This window comes from Neolamprologus brichardi, chromosome 17, assembly GCF_056152115.1.
Source record: "Neolamprologus brichardi isolate AB-2024 chromosome 17, ASM5615211v1, whole genome shotgun sequence".
In the NCBI taxonomy this organism is placed as follows: Eukaryota; Metazoa; Chordata; class Actinopteri; order Cichliformes; family Cichlidae; genus Neolamprologus; species Neolamprologus brichardi.
In genome coordinates, this window is record NC_142120.1 from 20,430,687 (window position 1) to 20,451,413 (window position 20,727).

General features: G+C 39.1%; 2 protein-coding genes across 5 annotated transcripts; both read right to left on the bottom strand.

Moving 5' to 3' along the window:
* Positions 1-788: 788 nt before the first annotated feature.
* LOC148097915 (uncharacterized) lies at positions 789-6,999 on the bottom strand. 4 transcript variants are annotated; one of them, XM_087831055.1, is made up of 7 exons: positions 6,208-6,269; positions 5,945-6,107; positions 5,766-5,867; positions 4,060-4,185; positions 3,312-3,353; positions 3,061-3,202; positions 789-1,387 (listed from the first exon to the last, which is right to left on the bottom strand). In XM_087831055.1, the coding sequence occupies exons 1-6, from the start codon at positions 6,234-6,236 to the stop codon at positions 3,104-3,106; spliced, it is 561 nt and encodes a 186-aa protein (XP_087687181.1). In that variant the 5' UTR covers positions 6,237-6,269; the 3' UTR covers positions 789-1,387; positions 3,061-3,103. The 4 variants fall into 4 exon arrangements, with proteins under 4 accessions (XP_087687181.1, XP_087687182.1, XP_087687183.1 ...); XM_087831056.1 differs by lacking the exons at positions 789-1,387; positions 6,208-6,269 and adding an exon at positions 6,877-6,999 and having other exon boundaries at positions 2,721-3,202; XM_087831057.1 differs by lacking the exons at positions 789-1,387; positions 6,208-6,269 and adding an exon at positions 6,877-6,998 and having other exon boundaries at positions 2,721-3,202; positions 5,945-6,104.
* Positions 7,000-8,124: 1,125 nt separating this feature from the next.
* LOC102788667 (interferon-induced very large GTPase 1-like) lies at positions 8,125-12,837 on the bottom strand. Its single transcript, XM_087831033.1, has 2 exons — positions 11,621-12,837; positions 8,125-11,554 (listed from the first exon to the last, which is right to left on the bottom strand). The coding sequence occupies exons 1-2, from the start codon at positions 12,706-12,708 to the stop codon at positions 8,125-8,127; spliced, it is 4,518 nt and encodes a 1,505-aa protein (XP_087687159.1). The 5' UTR covers positions 12,709-12,837.
* Between the last annotated feature and the right edge of the window lie 7,890 nt (positions 12,838-20,727).

The following is a 20,727-nucleotide window of genomic DNA, read 5'->3' on the forward strand; positions in this document are numbered from 1 at the left end:
CTAGCTCCAGTTTCCCATTAAAACATCTTTAATATCGCTTTGAGCAAAGTTTGCAGGCTTGAAGAAAACCTCTTAAACTGCAGGTCCGCAGGCCGCTGAGCCTGTTAAAGAACCACAGCGCTCTCTGGTGGACTGCAGCATGTTTGGCTCCGAGGTAAAACTGCACAGAGCAGAAAACAAACCTTCATTTCCTGATGTCTAACTAAAGGAAATACACGCAGGTTAAAGGTTGATATGTGATCTGAGTTATAAGGCCTGTGGCCGATTAGAAACCTCCTGAAATTCCTGATTCTTCTTCCTCCTCACCTTTCAGGAGATTTTCCAGCCAAGCTGGATTTAAAGGAAGAAAGAGGAAAAAAATAGTTTCCCACAGAGCTGAATATCTGTGTTTTGGGGATTTACATTTAAATAAGAGGCAGATCGGCTTGCTACCATGGCAACAGCACATGGACGGGAGATTAAGCACCTTGTTAACATGTGCTATACGAGGTGTTTCCAGGTGTACTGCAATTGAGGGTAAAGCTTTAAAGTGAGCACTTAAAAGGTTTTTTCAACTCAGTTTTGATTAAAATAAAATAAAATTGAGCACCAGCCATAAAACAGTGTCATCTGCATCGGGTTAAAAAACCTACACCATGTATCACAGTGAATTCCACCTTATACTGTTTGGCCATGGTTTCATCATTGGCATCAATGTGAATACTTGGAACTGTTCTTTTTCGATGGCCGAATGACTGTGCAGCATGCATCAATAATGACTATAAAAAAAACAAGACCTGAGTGCACAAGTTTGAATTTATTTTGAATGATCTCTCATCCACATGAGTTCAAATATATACATACACTCAAAAATTTGTTTATAAGTGATATTGAAGGTTTTGCAATGTCTTTTAACTTGACGGGTCCAAGGACTATTAACTTCTGATCAGTGATCATGATTAACTGCAAATGGTAGGTTCTCCCATTCACACACACATTCACACACTGGTGATGGCAAGCTACATTGTAGCCACAGCTCTGGCAGCAGAGGCGAGGCTGCCGGACACTGGCGCCACCGGGCCCTCTGACCACCACCAGTAGGCAACGGGTGAAGTGTCTTGCCCAAGGACACAACGACCAAGACTGTCCAAGCCGGGGCTCGAACCGGCAACCTTCCGATTACAAGGCAAACTCCCAACTCTTGAGCCACGATCGCCCCTGTCCAAAGACATGCAGCTTGTGGGGATAGGTTAATTGGAAAATCCAAATTGCCATTAGGAGTGAATGTGAGTGCGAATGGTTGTCTGTCTCTGTGTGTTGGCCCTGCGACAGACTGGCGACCTGTCCAGGGTGTACCCCGCCTCTCACCCTATGACAGCTGGGATAGGCTCCAGCGCCCCCCGCGACCCTGAAAAGGATAAGCGGAAGTGAATGGATGGATGGATGGATGGTAGGTTCTCTTTACAGCATAAAAATGACTTGTTTGACAGCACTCACTGGACTGATCAATACTCAGATCAATTAAAAAGTTCAAGGAACTCATCATGTAAAAACAAGAATTCTAGATTTACTTAAGTTGGAAGATCTCTTGGAGCCATTTCTGAACAGCAGCAGATTCTAAGATCATCAGTTCAAACAACTGAATGCAAGTACAAATTATTAAAATGTGTAACTTTACCAAGGTCTAGAAGAAGACCCAAACTCTCACCCTCAGATGAGAGGAAACTGGTTAGGATGTTCAGGAACGACCCAGGAAACACCAAGGCTCAAGCCTGTTATAAACTGGAAAGTGCTGGAAGACCAGCAGCACAGTCCACAATGAAGCCAGTTTTACACCACCGTGGACTGAGATGGTGCGTACCAAGAAAGAAGTCTCTGCTCTAAAATCAACACCGTTGAGACTCACTGAAACTTGCACTGTATAGAACACTGCACCAACTGTGGTGGTAGCATCATGCTCTGGGCTGGTACACACAAAAGTGTGTGGAATAATGGAGGAGGACTAAATTAAATTAAATTAAGAACTAGATGCTTGAAACTTGGACACAGTCGGGTGTTCTAACAGGACAAATACATGGATGGATACTAGATTGGATAAAGCTGGCTAACATTAAGCTTCTAGAATGGGCTTCCCAAAACCTTGTTGAAAATATGCTGAATTCAACTTAATTTTATTTATCTAGCATCAAATCACAACTGCCTCAAGGTGCATTTTTATTATAAAGTAAAGACCTTACAATAACAAAGACTATAGTCAACTATACTTAAAAGCCAGGTGAATGCGAGGAAACTAGCCAATGTCAATTAACTACCAGTTCTGCCCTGGGTGGTCAAATATATAGTCTGAATTATTCCAGAAGCTTGTTGATGTTACCAGAAGTGTCTAGTCAAGGGACATTTAACTAAATATTAATGACAGCATATGTATATATTTGAGCCTATGTGGATTGAAGAAAATCTTGTTTTTAAAGTCATTAAAGATGTATGCTCTACAATCATTCCCCCATAGAAAAAGAAGAGTTCAAAGAAATCATTAAAAAACCCAAATTCTCCTGACATTCACGCCCATGACTGGATGTAAATTTCTGACCACTGTTGTATATTTTTTCTCCAACACAAAAGCCAAATTTGATTATTATATACAGATTTTTTTTTAGCATTTACTTTCCATAATAATCTCAATATACAGAACTATGAGTAACTAAAGCTTTAAACTAAATGTAAAATGGTAAACAGACTGGTTCGTATATAGCGGGTTTTTTTATTTTTATTTTTTACTCTTTTTAGCACTTAGTACAATTTACTAGTTCACACCCATTCATACCAGCACTTTTTCTAAGCATTTTATCTAACATTTAGCACACTGTTCCCCTTTAGACTCAGATCCAAACCCATTGGTTTGTGATCGATGACATCAGCAGGTGGATGTTGCTCTGATCACTCATTACCTAGCTCCGTTTGAACAGGAGCCCGTTTATTTAGAAAACAAAAACATAAATTGTAGTTTAAAAAAGGATTTCATACAAAACCATTATGAATTTTAATGAATCATTTCACAGAAACCAACAGATCACAGCCTACCACAATCACACCACTGCAGCTGAAACTCAGGTGTTTGTTTGTTTTATGTCTCTTTGTGTCCCTTCAGCAACAGGTCCATGTACGCTCCGGTCACCAGACTCTCCTTAGAAACTCCAAGCTTCTCCATCAGATCCTCAGCAACCTAAAATTAAATAAATATTTAAATAAAGGGAGACAAAAATGTGTCTTTTCCAAAGACAGTGTGAGACTGTGGGCTGCATCTGTTGGTAGATAAACCGTTTAAACCCCACCTGCTGTCCCTCTTCCACAGTCTGCTCTGGTCGCATCACCACCTGAACAAACACACAACAGATTATTCAGTGGGCAGGTTTACACTTACAGAGCTCTGGATCCATTTCAGCACAGAACTCACCACCAACTCAATGAGAACTTCCTGTTCTCTCAGAGCCCTTCAGATTGAGATCTGACAGCTATAATAAATCTAACGCGATGTCAGAAATGCTGACGATCATGAACTGTCCCCCTGAAGCAACAATGGGTTTAAAATATGTTCAGACACCGCTGGAAATGGTCTGATCCAGCCGGTGCTCCTCAGTTCTCCTGCCTAACCAAATCTCACCAGCTTAAACTTATCAAACGAACTGTTTGCATCGGTGTTCAGATTTTTCTATAAATTTAACCCAAGTCCATGAAAAAAACGACAGAGTTGGGAAGTTCTAAGTTTTAGCAGAATTTAGTTTTTGACTTTTTAAATACATATAAAGTGTGCACACTTAACTACACTACCATCAGGTTTTTATTTCTTTTCATCTTCATTATGTGAGAGGATAGCTGACGTGTTGACATTAACCAACAGGAACCGCATTTAAAGTCACAGCGTGTCATCTTTAAGCACATTTTGTTGGTGAATTCGAAGCTTTTTAAGCTTTTTGCACAACATTTCACACAGTTTAAGTTTCTGATATTAGCAGATATTCAGCGGGTTTTCTGATCATTCACTGATCAATAGCTCGAGGTAAAGGTGACAGGTTTGCTGACCTCCAGCTCCATGTAGTGGCCCAGTCCTTCTACCGTGTCCAGGTGAACTCTGGTCTGACCAATCAGAAACAGCCGCCGCTCCTTCTTTACTTCACCTTTGACCCCGAGGGCTTCTGAAAGGACAACCTGCACAAACATATTTACTGTTATTAAGATTACTGCCACTGAGATATACTTAAAGATCCAAATACACAAGATGCTGAATTTTCAGCTCAGTGTCAAAAATAAATTAAAGATCTGAAAATTAAACGCTTTTGTTTTTAAACATACTGATTATAAAGCTTCTCATATGCGGTACCTTCAAAGCCCACCAGGGGTTGCAGCACACACTCTGGCCAGCTGATTTAAGGGGCTAAATTACCTTCCCAACATGTCTTGAAGTTCTCCAGAGGCCTGGTACTGAACTAATCATTTGATTCAGGTGTGTTGACCCAGGGTGAGATCTAAAACCTGCAAGACATCTGCCTGGAGTTCCCACCACTGCTCTAAATAGCCTTCTTAACTACTTCAGTAGCTCTAGCTGTCTTTCAACAGCTTGTTATTGTCCCCGTCCCCAAACTCACTGTAAAACTCCAAACACAAACTTCATGTTAGCTGCTCAAAGTACTCCTTTCATCTAAGCAACTCTTTTTTTAGTGGTTGTCATCTCTATCCTTAATCACTCTAGCCTGCTGCACATCCTTATCACCTTGATTTGTCTGCTTAGCCAATAATAAAAGCCCTTTACTTCTTCCTCAGTCTCAGTATGAGCCTTTGCCATCTCTTTCTTTGCTGTATGCCTAGCTTCATCTGGAGCCCCAACTTTAACCTCCCTCTACAGCCCTACACCCTCTCATTCTACACTTTGGCTGTACTATCAAAAACAATTATTACCGTAAGCCGCATGCTCTAATTTTAGAAAGAAAATCAATTTTGTACTTGTACATGCCGCACTGGATTTTAAGCCGTATGCGTTTCACTTGTAATATGAGATATTTACACAGAAATATTACACGTGAGGATTTTTAACGTTTAATTTAATCCGTAAGGTAACATAAACGTTATGGTAACATACAAAAACACATACTGCAAATGCTTTTTTTCCCTCGAACAGCGCCTGTAACATGGCTACCTTTCAGTATACGTACGTATCAGTAACACACAAATTACGTTGCTTATGGTTGTTTTACAGAACAGTGCACAAACAACATTACAACGTCTCTTAACAACCGGTAAAAATATATACCATATATATACTACTTATCAATTTTATTGGTCTACTGCAGGGGTCGGCAACCCTAGGCACGCGTGAAGGGTTAACTGATGGCATGACCATAGCTGGACTGGCCGTCCGGCATACTGAACATTTGCTCGGTGGCCCGGTGACTTTTTTCCCTTTGTAACGGTATCAACAATGAGAGGTGGTGGATTGGCCAGATGCTGGTCGGTGTGTAAAAATAACTCAGTTGTTTGGTGGTGGCTATGGCGGTGCTTCCTCAGATTTAGTAAAATTAGCAAGAGGTGGAGGCCAGCAGGTGGATGAGAGAAAGGGGAGGCAGGACGAGAAGAGACCCGAGGCGGCCGTCGGTCCGAGCGTAAATTAAATAAATAAATAAATAAAAAAATCCACATTCACAGAGAAATCTTGATTTAAGTTATGTCTCTGGTTTGGGGGCATGGCCTACGCTACCTAATTTCATTAACAGTTACATATGTTGGTGCTTTACCTGGAGGCTCTGTGGGTTACTGATGGGGGTGATGGAGTAACGAGACAGTTTGGGTCCATCGGTGTCCGGACGCTCGTAGAAGATCAGCTGACCTGACCCGTTCTAAGGAGCAAAAATAAACAAAAATTTAATTTTTTGTATTTTAAACTTCTCTAAACCTCATCGGTTGTTCTCTGTACCATGAAGTCTCGCAGCTTCAGCCGTCCTTGGCTGCAGCTGAAGAAAGTGTCATGCTGCCTGATGATCGTCCCCTCCGATTGGCAGAGCTCAGCCGCCTTCTGGGCAAACTGTGTCAGGTCGCTCACTTTGGCTTTGATCTCCACATTGGACGGCATGGCTCTACTGAGTACATACAAAACATGCAATGTGTTTGTACCTGATTAAATAACACCAAAATTAACTTTACCTGCACAGAAGCTTGTTATGAGTTTTATACTCTAACCTGTAACCTTTTAAAGATGTCCCAACCATCACCAAAGATATTCATGCAAAATTAGACCATAAGTCTGAAAAAGTAACAACAACAACAATAATAATAATAATAATAATAATAATAATAAGTAATGTGTTTCCTCAATGATATTTTGGTTCTTTATTTTCGTTATTTATTTATTCCTGAGTTTGGCCCTCCATACTAACAGGCTTCCACAGACTCACAGCATCCTCAGTCCCTCATCTAACCTTTTATTTTGAAATTCTATGCCATGTTTGAACAACTCAGAAAGACATATCCAAACACGTAGCGGCGTTTTTAATCGTCAAATACTCTTCTAACAATACGGGATAAAGTATATTCACAGAGACTATTTTTATTATTTTCACAAAACTACGCCAATGCTTCAGAACCAAAACAAAGATGGCGTCTTGAAAGAGGAGTATTAAAATCCGTACACGTAATTCAGATGCGGGCATATTTTTCTTCGGATGATTAGATAAGCCTGTACGCATGAGGATAACTTCTCCATGGACCTCGTGACAGGTCTTCAGGAGGCTTGGCGATAAAGACACCGATTAGCTATGGAAGCCAATGTTAATGCAAAGGTAGCAGAAAGTGCAACAGTCAGCTGCAGGAAAAAATAGATTTGCACAAATAAAACTTTTTAAGTCTCACCTGTTCACGAGACTCTGCTGCTGTCTAACTGCGTCAACGAGGCTTAATTTTGCCGCGAAACCATGCCTCCGGGGCGGAGAAGCACAGTGACTGACGGGAGGAGCCGCAGCGCAGTCGGCGTCTTTCTTCTTCTTGTGCGTTTTATTGGTGGCTGGCAAACAGGGAAATGGTGGATTATCGCCACCAACTGGTATGGGGTGCTCCTGTTAGCCTCTGTTAGCTCCTTCCTTTGAAGTGGATCTAACCCTGTTGGGCTGTGTAACTTTACGCTTTTTATCAGAGGCAAAATATGAATTTTAGGGTATTTTAGGCATAATGTTAGCTGATTATGCAAGTTAGTTATGCTACTTCTTATGTGTAACACATAAACACTTTCACAAATTTGAAAACGTATTTTCATTGTTATCAGTTGGAAAATGTATTTTTTGCATAAACATACTTTATTAAGTACTACTCTTTTAATTAAACTTGGCTTGATAGAAGTTTTGAAATACTCACTTCTGTGCATATAAATTCACAGAGTTCAGACTGTACGTCAGAACAAAAAAAAAAAAAAGATTTTTAGAAAATTTAGAGTGTTTATTTTTTAAGCATTTTTAGATAATGTACATGCCATTTATTCATATCACATTTAAAAAGTCCAAAACATTTTCAAACAATTTTCAACAATTTCAAATAAAAAAATTGTATGTATATGAAAACTGTCAGCATAAAAAAGTCTAACTAACTACATACAGTGAGGATATAATAACTGTTTTATATGATTCTAGCATAAGCTAGACATTACCATCCTAAATCTTATATGTGACAATGTTCTTTAGCATAAACATAGAATCTAAAACTAAAAAATGTAAATAAAACAATGTTGTGGATCTGATATGGTTTTCAGTGGCAGTAGTTTCAAACTATTTGTGTAGAAAGTTTTACATTCTTCATCCTTTAAATGTTACATAATTTGTGACAACATATCTGATAAATCTGTACATATTAATCAAACTAAATGACTTGATTTCACACACACACACACACACACACACACACACACACACACACACACACACAAGGTCTGTGTCCAGTTATTAAATGCGGGTGATTTTCTTTATGTGGCTGCCAAACGTTTGTTTATGCTGCAAACCCCCTGACCAACTGTCACCGGTTAGTTGTAAGAATCTTGATTAATCCTAAAAAAAGGTTTTCAGTGGTTAATTCAGAAAAGATAATTTAGCCTAGGGCTTCAGTTTGTTTGAGTTAGGAGTACATTTCATCAAGGCTTTTAATGGCTTCCTCTTTAGAGATTTTTTTCCAGTCATCAGGAATCTCTCCTCTGCCCTGGAATTTTAGGTTGTAGTGCTCTTCCAGTGTGTTTTGAAATCGGCACACAAACCATTTCCAGTACGATAGTCTTGACCCATCGGGGGTGATTCTCCATGTGGCATACTTGGAGCCAGCAGTTCTGTATTGTTTATAAGGAATGCTTTCCTCTGAATCATGATGAGGGTAAAACCTGCCTTCGCTCGAAACGTTTGTTGTGCAGAAAGTGATGCACAACTCCACTGTGCCTTTGTAGTGCCATCCTTGGATCCCATTAGGTCGATGGAAAGGGACGCTGTGGTCATCGGGACTGTGATCTTCAATAGTGTTGATACAAACAGCGGAACAGAATGGACACTTTACCCAGCAACGCTTACACAGCTGATCTGTGAGGATTTCATCAGGCTTCAGTCTGGATTCCTTCAAGTTTTCCAGTGACATGGTGCTCATCTGCACAATGATGGCAGCAAATCCTTTCTCTATCTCTCCCTTCAGAAAGTTAAAATCATTTATGTCACTGAAGTTTTGAGAACAAATGGGATCCAGAGTAAGCTTATCATTTAGCGCACTGGAAAACTCCTTCAGCCACCTGTCTACCTCGCCTCCCTGAGTTTGGACTTTATGTGTTGCAGTAAATAAAGCTTGACTAACAAGTGAGTTGATGTCAAGAACATTTTTCTCAAGTAAATTCACAGCTTCATCCTTGTGATCTTTGAAGATGTATTTCTCTACTGCTGCTGTGATAAAAGCTTTTGTATGTCTCCTTGGGTTCTTGATGTAGGTGATGAAATCATCAAAGACTTCTTTCTCAGCGAGGGACTTCAGTATATGTTTCTCCAAGTCCAGAGTATTGCCACTGAATGCTGGGAAATTGCACTTCATCTGGTCAGCCAGATCAATGGCAGTCCTGTTGTAGAGAGCCTCAACAGTGGAAGCTTTCAGCTTTTCACAGATCAGTTCTCCAAGGACAACAGCAGAGGAGTTTCCTTTGCAAAAGCTTCTAAAAACTGTGGAAAACTGTGCTTCCCTGCTTTCTAAATATGTGAGTGGATCATTCCTCATTTTGAATTTTTTATGGGACTCGAGAAGCCAAGTCTCTGCTCTGTCGAACACATACAGCAAGAGATCAACTGTGAAATCCTTCTTCAAAGCAAATTTCCTTTCTGACACAAATTTCTCGACTTTGTCTTTCACATGTTTGGCAAGTTCATGCAAGTAAGTTGGTGTGTAGCCTCTTGTTACTACAGGTTTACTTTTCAGTGCACCAAGGGACTCGTTTTCAGCTTTTTCAATGAGCGATCTGATTTGTTGTTGTTCTTTAAATGAGAAAGAACTGCTGAAAGCATATTTTTTGTAAAGATCTACCACAGTCCCCAGAAATTTTGGTCCATTTGTCTTTAGGTAGTCTGAATAATCACCAATCTCAGATATTTTCTTGTATCTCCCACGTCTTTTTGATTCATCTACAAAAGCCAGTTCAAAACCGAGTTCTTGAAGAATAGTACAATAATCTTCTTCCAAGTTGACGTCTACAACTGTTTTAGTATCTGCTGTTAATTCAGTAATCCAGCCGCTCCAAACAGAGTTGAACTGTTTGTTAAGCTCTTCTTCATCTCTGACTTTATCCTTCAGTTGCTGAGCGAGCTCTTTGCTCTTCTGTAGCAGCTTGTTCTCAAAGCCTGTCTTATCATCATCCAACTGTTTACATGCTTTCTTCTGGAGGATAACTCCATCAAGTTTTGTTTTTAATCTGCTCACCTGCTCATCATAAAACTCACTGATTTTGATTTCAAATCGTCCTCTCCACTGAGTCAACATTTCTTTATCCTTGTCACTCTCAAAGTATGTTTTTATCACTTTCCTAATTTCTTTAAATGTTTTGCTTGTTTCCTCCAAAATATACGTCTTCTCAACCTTGTCAAGATCTCCATTTTCAATTCTGTTATGAAGCTGTTCTTCAGTGGTCAACATCTTGCTTCTAAGGGCCCAGGTCCAGTTCCCATACTGAACCTCAAGTTTTCTGTATACTGCGATTTCAAGTGTGTTTTTAAAACTGAAAACAAAGCTTTCATTCAGAAGGGCATTCCACAGGTCCTCAACTTTGGTCTTGAACTGAGAGAGTGTGATTCCAGCAGACTTTGAAGCTTTAGACAGGATGACGTTCTTTAGTTCTTGGATGCTCTCACTGTAACCTGGATTTGGAGGAGCCATGGGTGGACTGCCCTCCCATAGCTGGGCACAGTATTTCACATCTTTTTGCACATCAAATTTAATGACATCACTGAAGCACTCTGCATCACAAACCTCCTCTTCAGCTGCTAGCTTGGTCATCTGGTCCAGTTTTTCCTGCAGGCGTCTCTTTCCATCCATGTTTTTCTCTGCTGCTGCCACATCTGTAACATTCTGGTGAACAAACACACAACTGGGAGAAAGCTGAACTTTCTTCATCCTCATGAAAGCCTGAACAACAATCTGCAGAATGTCCTGCATCTCAGATGGATTCTCTCCAAAGATGTTGATCAATGTCAAGTTTCCCAGACCAACAACAAATGTTGCCAGTTCATTGTCATGGTGAGGAGTGGCATTACCTTCCAACTCAAGAGCACAGAGTCCTTCAGTGTCCACCACTAGAACATAGTCGGTCTGAAAGTCTTTCTGCATCTCCTCTGATACTTTGAGCAGTTGCATAAAGGCGCCTTTGGTGCACCTGCCAGCACTTACTGCAAACTGCAAACCAAACATGGTGTTCAGCATTGTTGATTTTCCACTGCTTTGTAGGCCTAAAACTGACAACACAAAAACTCTCTGGTCACCCAGTTTCTTGATGACTTCCTCTAAAAGACTGGAGATCCACGTTAAAGGCACGTGACCTGCGTCTCCATCCATCAGCTCCATTGGATATCCTAATATCATCAACTGTGCAGCCAGCTCAGGATATTTAGACCAGTCAGTGTTGTTTCTCTCCTGCTGTATTTCTCTATGGGCTTCATAGATCTGTCCCATTTCCCTGAAGATGTGCTCCAAGCCAAAAGATGCAGACTGCAGTTTTTTGGAGATGCCTTCGAGCTCAGTCTGTTTTCTCGATAGCAAATCTGATTTGTCGTGTTTGTTTTTCAAAACCAAGACCTCAGACCATGTTGTATTGTAACTTCTGAGAATCAAAGAAAGATAATTTGTGGAGAGCGCATCTATTAAGATCTGAGTCCATTTTAGGAAATATTCTTTGTCTATTGGTGGCAATGATGAGAGGCTTCCAATGAACAGCTCCATCAGTTTACTGCAGGAAGCAGCACATTGTTTCTGACGGATTCTCATCAGTTCTTGTTGCTTTTGACTTTTCTCCTTTTCAATTTCTCCTCTAAGATGAAACAGCTGTTTGTGTATTTTGCACCAGTCACACCAGAGCTGCCCTTGAACAGCAAAAAATTCACCTTTGATCTTTGAGACATCCATGTTGTCTTTTGTGAGCAGATCCATTATTTGCAAAGCAGCAGATTTCCCTCTTTGACAGGCTGGGTCACTTTCATCCACTCTGGTTCCAGAGAGCTCAGCCATGGTTTCAAGATGGAAAAATGGCTTCAAGTTGGAACCATCTGGAGAAGATAAAACTTCTCTAATGATCTTTTTCAGCTGTTCAGATACATCCGCTTGGTTTTTATCTTTGAGCCCGATAATGTATTTTCCATTTTTTGTCTTAACATCACAGCAGTCATCAACAGTGACACAAATGAGTGACTTCTTGGACTTAAAAAGAGTTGCTATGAAAGAAGTACTTTCTTTGTTTTTCTGCAGAGTTTCAACAAGAAAAATATTGATGGAGGATTTTTCAATCAATATTTCACGCTGTTCTTGAAGTGACAGCGCGTCACCATGAAGATTACAAAAGGCAATGCAGTCATTGAAGGCATCATTGGGTTTTCCAGCAGGACAGTACCAGGCAATCTCTGCCACACCATCCATCAGATGGCGAGACTTGGTGCTTCCTAAGCAGTTTCTGTGGAAGAAGGTGCTGTGACGATCGTTGAGCAAAGTGTTCATCAGCTGAGATTTAGACACTGACAAAGAACCCAGGCGGAAAAATGACACCAAGGGTGTCTGAGCTTTGTAGACTGGGATGTTCTTCATGGTGACAATTTGTGAGTCAGGTTCGATTTGAGTTACCTTCCAGCTTTTTGTTATTTGTCTGAATGTCCACAAAGGACACACAATCTCCTTTGATACTGGGTCAGGAACAAGCAAAGGTAAGGCATACTGACACTGAGCGAGCTTTGCAGTTATGATCTGTTTAAGGAAGCTGTCTGAGCAGTGATATACTGCCATCTGAACATCCATTGGATGCAGAGGAGTCTGTTCTTTCTCATGTGTGTCTACGCTTGTTCTCAATAAAGTCTCCAAATCACCGTCATCCGTCTCAGTGATTTCAGACACTGTGGGATTTAAATAGGCCATCTCAAGACTGTCTGGTCTTACAAGAATACATCTGGCCCTGTAGTCTAACATCATCAGTCTGTAGAGAAACATCTGAGCTAGATCTTTCTCAGATGTGATGTGGTGCAGTTTTATAGTTGGGCATATTTGAAAAAAATCTTCTACTGAAAACTTGAGTTGGAGTTTGTCTTGAAGATGAAGTCTGCTGAGCAGTGTTTCAAATTGTCGATGGCATGACTTCTTCTGTGAGAATGAAATTAAAATATCTTGTCACATTAAAGAACAAACATAATATTCATTTTAATCATTTAATAGAAATGTTTATTCTCCTACCTCCTCTTCATTTTCACTTGCGTCATTATCTGACGTTTCTGCGGGATATCAATGAAGCAGAACCAAGTAAGTTGGAATCAGCACATTTCTGTATACACACACACACACACACACACACACACACACACACACACACACACATATACATATATATATATATATATATATATATATATATATATATATATATATATATATATATATATATATGTGAGATATGTATATGTTTTGCTATTGTGTATGATCAGAATTCAAATAAAAAATATTACCCTTCTTATTGGCTTCAGATGTCGCTTGAATCTTGATTATAGAGTTTTCTGCTGGTGCTGCAGTGTCATTACTCTTTGACTGTATGTCTTCATTCATAGTGTAGCTCTAAAAAACAGATATTTTAACTTAGCGTGCAGGTAGAGCCACCGACCTTTATAACAAAAGGATAACAAGCTCTTGATTTTTTGTGAAATCAAGGTCCTTCTCGCTCTCAAATGACAGTGTTAACCACTCAATAACTGAAAACTTAATTTATCTCATCATATTCTTGTTATTTAACCTCAGCTGTTATGGCTAGAAATTACTTTCTTCACAAATAATTTTTTAAGCATTAGAGAATAAAACATATTGATAAACATCTCACACATGTATCGTAACTTGTTGCTCCCTGTCAGTATTCAACAAAGACTGAACCAAAATGAAGCCATTTGTGAAAAACTACATATGAGAAACCGGTCCACCCCAGGATTAAGTAAACTGCAGAACCACTTTTAGCAGCAATAACTTCAACGGTTCAGTTGCTTCAATTCTTTGAGATTTGTGGTCGTTTATTTTTGCACAGCTCTCTTAAACTCCCACCACAGAATATCAGTTGGGTTGAGGTCTGGTCTTTCACTGGACAATTTCAACACATTTGTTCTTTTCTTTTTCAGCCTTTCTGTTGTAGATTTGCTGTGTGACATTTACTTCAAAATATCTTTTGACTTCTTTAGTATACAGACTTCCTGGATGACTCAGTGACTGTAAGGTTTTCTGTGGATGCAAAATCATCACGTCTCAACCACAGTGCAGACAGTTGGTATGGGGTGTTTGCGGTGATATGCTGAGTTTGGTTTTATGCATTATGGGCAAACATCTCCACTCTGTTCTCATCTGTCCAAAGTGCATTGTTCCAGAAAAATTTTGTGGTTTGTTCATATGAAGCTTTGCAAATCTAAACTTTTTTGTAGAGAGAGAATAGAGACTTTCTCCTGCAGACCTTCCAAAGAACCTGTATTTGTTCAGTCCTTTTCTACTGACATGAAGGTTAACATTTAGTATGCTAACTGGGGCATGTAGAGTCAGGAGCTCTCATGCTTTTCGCAGTTTCTCTGAGCATTTTACGTCCAACCTTTATGTCCACTCCTTGGAAGATTGTATTAACACACATTTCTCACACTGCTCCAGATCTGCACATTGCCAAAACTTGGTCACAGTGGATGATGATGGTGTACTTTGTTTTTAACACACTGCTACTGCAGTTTGGCTCCCCCCCCCCCCCCCCCCCCCTGTTAAATAAGTGATGACATTGTGTAATCTGTCATGTTTTGTTGTGCACCTGAGGTTGTGTTTCAGAACCTGGTAAGGAACAGATGATTTTATTATATTTGTAAAATATAATTCATGTTTACCTCTGTTTCAGCTGCGCTCTTCTCTGACTCCTCTTCTGCAGGGTAAGTTAACAGCAGGCAGGTTAAAGGATCGAACATTGAAGAAATGCTTAATCAAGTGTCAAAATATGTTATTTTGAAGAAATGAATCTCCTTCAGTTAAATATAAAGAATCTTAGTTGTATTTATACATTGATGTATTAATCGAGATGCTGCCCCTGTCAAAGGTGACCTCTTTACTTTCAGTCCGTCCAAGTGAAGGATTGGAGCCAAACGTTTTACACACTGCTAAACAGTAACAGAATGAGCAATAATCCATTAACAGAAGGTATGCTTCACTAACTACACTGTGCCTAAAATAAATAACGACACACATATGGGTAATGTAAAATAACATGATGTATCAAAAGACTACTGTTGTTAAGATACATAATAGCACATAAAGTTAGCAAACAAAATTATAACTGTGTGAACAAACTGATAAATTGCCTGTTTAAATGTCACATGATCTGATTTACATCTTCTGATTGGTGGTGCTGAGGACATGGTCACTTTTCAGGACAAAGGGAAGTGACATTTTTGGGTATTTGCTAATAAACCATGTTTTGGAAGAAGGTCAGTGTCTGATTTATCAAAGTTAGAAGTGAACCAGCTCAGTTATTGTGCACACTGACAGCTTTTACACGATATTGCTCATTTTGAATGATGTTTAGACACTTTTGGATCTGAACTGTTGAATCTGTTGGATTTGTAAGACTGTTTATTTCTTTGCAAATGAGCAAAGCATCAAATAGTTATTTCCCTCAATGCATGTTACTGTAGAAGTAAAGTTTTCATTATTACCCTTCTCAATGTTTAAAGATTGTGATGGAGTCCAGGTTTCAGATTCTCCTCCTCCTGTTGCGGTGTCTTCTCTTTTCTCTGACTGATCTTCATTTTCGTCTTGTGGCTCAGTCTGAGTAAAGAAGTCACTTGTATGACTTTATTTGCTGGCTGCGGTGTCTGAGATTCAAACTGTACATGTGATTTGGCTCTATATAAATAAAACTGAATCAAATTGAACTTGTCATTATGTTCAGAACACAACGTTGTCCTTTAATGATGAACAAACATTAAAGGGTAAAACATCACCTTTCCTCTGACTTCACATGTGATCTCCACTTTTTCTTCTACTGCAAGAGGACATAGAAAAGATGATTGTGCAGTCAAGGCAACTGTTCTTTGTTCATGTTATTTGCATATTGTCCATGGTAAATGGGGTTGTATGCGTCTTAGTGACTGGACATGGATCAATACTCAGTACTGAGTTTTATATTGGTTCAACAAACTGAGAAGATTTTCTGACCACACTGATAACAATGTGTGGAAGGCAGTAATTAGTATGCTGACTCTGAGGTAAATTATTTTGCTGCTTGCAAAAAATATTTGACTTTGTTGTTGCTGTTGCTTTGGTGTAAAGTGTAGTGTAAAAACACCGGATTTCATACAGAAATATAACTTTAATTAATGTTTACACATATGTCTCTGTGCTGAGCTTCATGTCTCTTCATAATCGTGACAGAGGAAGACATTTTTTCCATTTTTCTGCTGCATGTACGAGCTGTTTTGGGACATGCATTTTTAGAGATCAGAGCTTGAAATATGTACTGAGAATTGTCCAAGAGCAGCCAACAAAAACACTTAAAAGTACTGAAGCAACAGTAAGTAGAGATTACACATTTGATATCTGTAGAAACACAGATTGGATCAAGCTGGACTCCTGTCCTTCAGAGCTTCTCTCCTCTGCACACTTTTGTGTTTAATAAGATTAATAATTCTTCATCGTGTTTAAAGTCCAGTGTCCAACAAACAACTCCAAAAAATATATTTTAAAATGCTCGGTCAGTCTGTCGTGATCAGATTACCTCTGTTATTGGTGGAAGATGGTGCAGATGCGTTTTCAGTTTCACTTCCTGTGCTTGTAACGTTCAGCTCTAGGTGCTGAGCTTCACCAGTTTTATTCAATAAAGGCTGAGAAAACAGGTAATAAATAACAGGTTAGATCTGAGATAAAACTGATCTTTGTTCAAAACAAAGGCAAAAACAAAAAAGGCATTCAAGACAAATGCAAATGTTGAAGTGTTTGACTGTAAGGATGTACACAGAAATGCAATTATTTGCAAATCCCATAAACTGATATTTTATTCCTAATAGACCACACAAAAAATAACTGATGTTTAAACTGAGGCATTTTAGTATTTCACTAAAAATACAGGATTATTTTGAATTTGATGGCAGCAACATGTTTCAGAAAGTAAGTACTTTAGTAGGTACTAAAGACAAACAGCCGGAAGGACATTTGCAGCTAATTTGGTTGACAGGTCAGCAACATGAGCAGAGCATTTTAGAGTTTGTGGCAAGTAAAGATAGGCAGAGGTTAATCAATCTGCAAAGGAACTGGGCATTGTGGGTAACAACAATTGCATGTCATTGTTTTTTGTAGATTTAAGCAAAATGTATCTTATGGACATGCTTGTATTGTATATCTTGAAATGTAACTCTTAGAAAATGAATATGTGTGACAGCTGTACGATTAAATGTGAGAATTCTATCTATATATGTATATATATATATATATATATACATATATAGATATATTTACCTTTGTTGTCGTTTCACTTTCATCCAACTCATCTATGGAAAAAAAAAACACAACTTATACATAATGTCAGGTTTGATCACTACATTTAAGTCCTGAATGTTTCAGTTTGTTACTTTTAAGTAACAACAGTCGCCTCAAAGCACATTACACTATGCAGTCCCCTATGAGCAGCGCTAGCGACAGTGGGAAGGAAGAACGCCCTTTTGAAACGAGTAGACCTCTGGCAGAAACTGACGGGCAGCAATCAATGCAACCAGCTAGAAAGGGGAGAAAGAAGAAAAAAGAAGTGCATAGGGAGAAAAGACAAAATGCAAGAGCTCAGACTGAAGTAAATGATCCGCATTGTGAAGAAGTGAACAAGCCTGCTCAACTGTGCTATTGGGATAACATGGTACTATGAGGTATTTCAGATAAGATGAAGTATTGTACATTCAAATCTGGATTTAACAGGAAGTCAGGGAAATAAGCTGATCCAGCAAACATGCCAGTGCAGGCCCACATTGGGTAGATGTGGGTGTATTGTGGAGCTGTAGGTGTGACAAATCCACATTTATCCCATGGAATATGGGGCCCAAGTGGTTGTGCAGACACAGGGTCCACAGCAGTTTTGCCCTGTTGGGTCCTCATGAGGGAAACCCATAATGGGCTCCATCAAGCAGATAAAATAAATGAAGTGAATGACTTTATATAAATGTAGGTCAGATGTTTTATCACTTACTTGCGATTTCATTATCACTTACTTGCGATTTCGTTATCACTGTTCAATGTTCAGTTTCTACGACTGTAAAGAGTGATTAAAACGTTAAGTGTGCTACATTAACAGTTTGAGTTGTATCTAATAATTAATTAAAACAGATGAATGTTACAGTCAGTATTTAGCAATGTTGGCTCTTCACCATAAAATGTCTTTAACGGTGGCTGCTGGAGTCTCTAGTTTATGTTTGAGTTTTTTTCTCAGTGGGTTTATTCCAAAGTGGAAAAATCAATTTGAGAGTAAGAATGAATTATGCTTCCTTATCATGGTCTCCAAGCCGGCATGGGTTCCTCGCTGCTTGGAAAGACTGGCTCAGGCATTGCTAACAAGGAGTAGGCTTCTTCGGCCTGCACTGACTAAAGAGCTTAGCTGACAGTTTATTTTGAACAATGTGGAACATTAAACCTGCCATCTACAACTACAAAACAGTCACATTTATAATATGCACCACTGAGCAGGGCTGTGGAGTGTTGGTGAAACAGCTGCAGAGCCAGAAGCACATTGTTAGTTTGCTAACGGTTAAGCTAGTTCACCTAAAAAAATACACTCATTACCGAAATGCTACAGGCACAGTCTGCAGCTAGTTATACGAGGTCCCTGCCTAATTAAGGCATTTGTGTTTTACAAGCAGAACGAGTGTGCTATTTAAAAGATGAATTAATCAACTACAAAATCAGCTAGCAGCAGAACACCAGTGTGTACAGTGACAGAGAGATCACAGTAAATGACACAGTACCGTCTGTGGCACAGCAACAGCAACACAAACGGAAGATTTTACACTTTCTTCTTTTTCTACAAAGTCTACGGTTTCTTTTTCCTCCTTTCTTTTCTGCTGTCTGCTCAAGCTCCTCCATCTCGGTGGATTTTCATCCAAGCAGAAGATCAGTAGTGTAATCTATCAAAGATGATTCAAAAAGAGAGATTAAAACAGAAAATTACAGAAAACAGAAGATTAAACAACTGCATCTTGGTTTCATTTTGAATCAAGGAAAAAAAAACACAACTTTATGGTAGCAGCAGATAGCAGAAATGAACTGTAAACAACTCATGTGCTTTTCCCCAAAACAAATACAGAATAAACTGCGACCTTAGCAGGTCAGCAAACAGATTTCAGCGGAGAGCTGCTGTTGCCCAGACTAACAAGAAGACATAGTGACACAAATTGAAAACCGGTTCTGAATTTAGTAAAATTAGAAGTACCACACTGTGAAAACACCTGATTATAAGAAAAGCTTCATAATATTAGCATTTCTGAAATCTAACACTTTGTTGTTGTATTAAAAACAACCCCAAAGTGAAACTGACCACACTTGAGTGAACATGCTGCTTTTGGTTTTCTTTTCCATCTACATGTGAACCAACCCCTTCACCCTGCCTGCTATCCTTCATTCACAAATCACCCCTGACACACTTGTTCCATTAAAAACATTAACTTCTATAATTACAAGGCTACACATGTCTTGTGATCCACAATGCTGGCACTGTGTCTGTGCACGTGTGATGTGATCTGTGTGTGTGATGATTTGTGTTTGTGATGTGTGATGAATGATTTTCAACTGCAAAGAATGTCACAAATATTTGCAGACCTTTGACTGCACATGAAGTTTTTGAGTTTTTTGAGATTTGTGAAGTTAAACAAAAAATGATCCGTGATTAGAAGTCATCATAATGTGTTTTGGTAAATATGAACCATTGTCAGTGTTTATTTACATCTGGCTTTGACTGCGTCCTCTCTAAGGTCACTAAGAATGAAAAGGTGGCTTTTTCCCTGTTTCTGTTTTTTTAACTTTTGTCTCTGACTTGAAGTTTTTTTTTCTTCTTCCTTTATATATTAACTGTCTACTTTGTTACCTTTACAAATGTGCTGATTCCTGCATTGACTGCAGTCCTTCAGTTTGTGTACAGAAACAAATGAGTTCTCAGTCATTTTCCTATCATGTAAAAAAAAAATCATCTGCATCTGAACAGGGACTCAGACCAAACCACCTAGTTATCTGTCAGCTGCTCTAACCACTGTCTTTTGCCTTGCTCAAGTTACACACCTATAATTTCTAGCTGCCCATCCTCACACAGCAGACTAGAACTGCTCCTGATTATATTGTATGTATAAAAAACTAATATTTTTGAAAGCCCCACATAAGAACAGAGGAATATGGCAGCAGGGACTTTACCGATGAGCAAAGAGTGGAGAGTACCAAACTTTTGTCAACTAGACAAAACTGACAGTAAAAGGAAGCTCAACCACATCAAATGTGAAAGCAACAAATATGAAAGTTCATTCAAAAGTTCAAAGTTTAAGTTGGTAACAGAGTTTTTCACAAGAAAACTAAATGAAAGTAAAAAGCAATGTGTATAAGATGGATAAATTAAAGGAAACCCCAACATAAAGCATCTTAGACCACATGCTGGTTGATCATGTGCTGCAAGAACAGGTTTAGTGCTTGTTGGCATTTATTCTCCAAGTATTTCTGGAGGGATGAGCACAGTTCTTAAGAAAATAAATTCCCAGATTTAGTGTTTTAACCGCAATATGGGAATATGTGCATATATTTGTGGTCAGACGTTTACATCTACTCATCATGGGCATGAATGTCAGGGCAGTTTTGGGCTTTTCACAGTTTCCTCGAACTGTTCTTTTTCCGTTTTGGGATGATTACACAGCATACCTCCTTGATGACTTAATCCACACACAGTCCAAAAGATACAGACAGGCTCAAATACAGACATACACTCGCATTAATATA

Coding starts and splice junctions, on each gene's coding strand:
- LOC148097915 (XM_087831055.1), bottom strand. CDS start 6,236: ATGGTTGGGACATCTTTAAAAGGTTACAG. Junction 6,108..6,207: donor ACATCTTTAAAAGGTTACAG/GTTAGAGTATAA, acceptor GTATGTACTCAG/TAGAGCCATGCCGTCCAATG. Junction 5,868..5,944: donor TGAAGCTGCGAGACTTCATG/GTACAGAGAACA, acceptor TTTGCTCCTTAG/AACGGGTCAGGTCAGCTGAT.
- LOC102788667 (XM_087831033.1), bottom strand. CDS start 12,708: ATGTTTCTCTACAGACTGATGATGTTAGACTACAGGGCCAGATGTATT. Junction 11,555..11,620: donor ATGGATGTCTCAAAGATCAA/AGGTGAATTTTT, acceptor CAAACAGCTGTT/TCATCTTAGAGGAGAAATTG.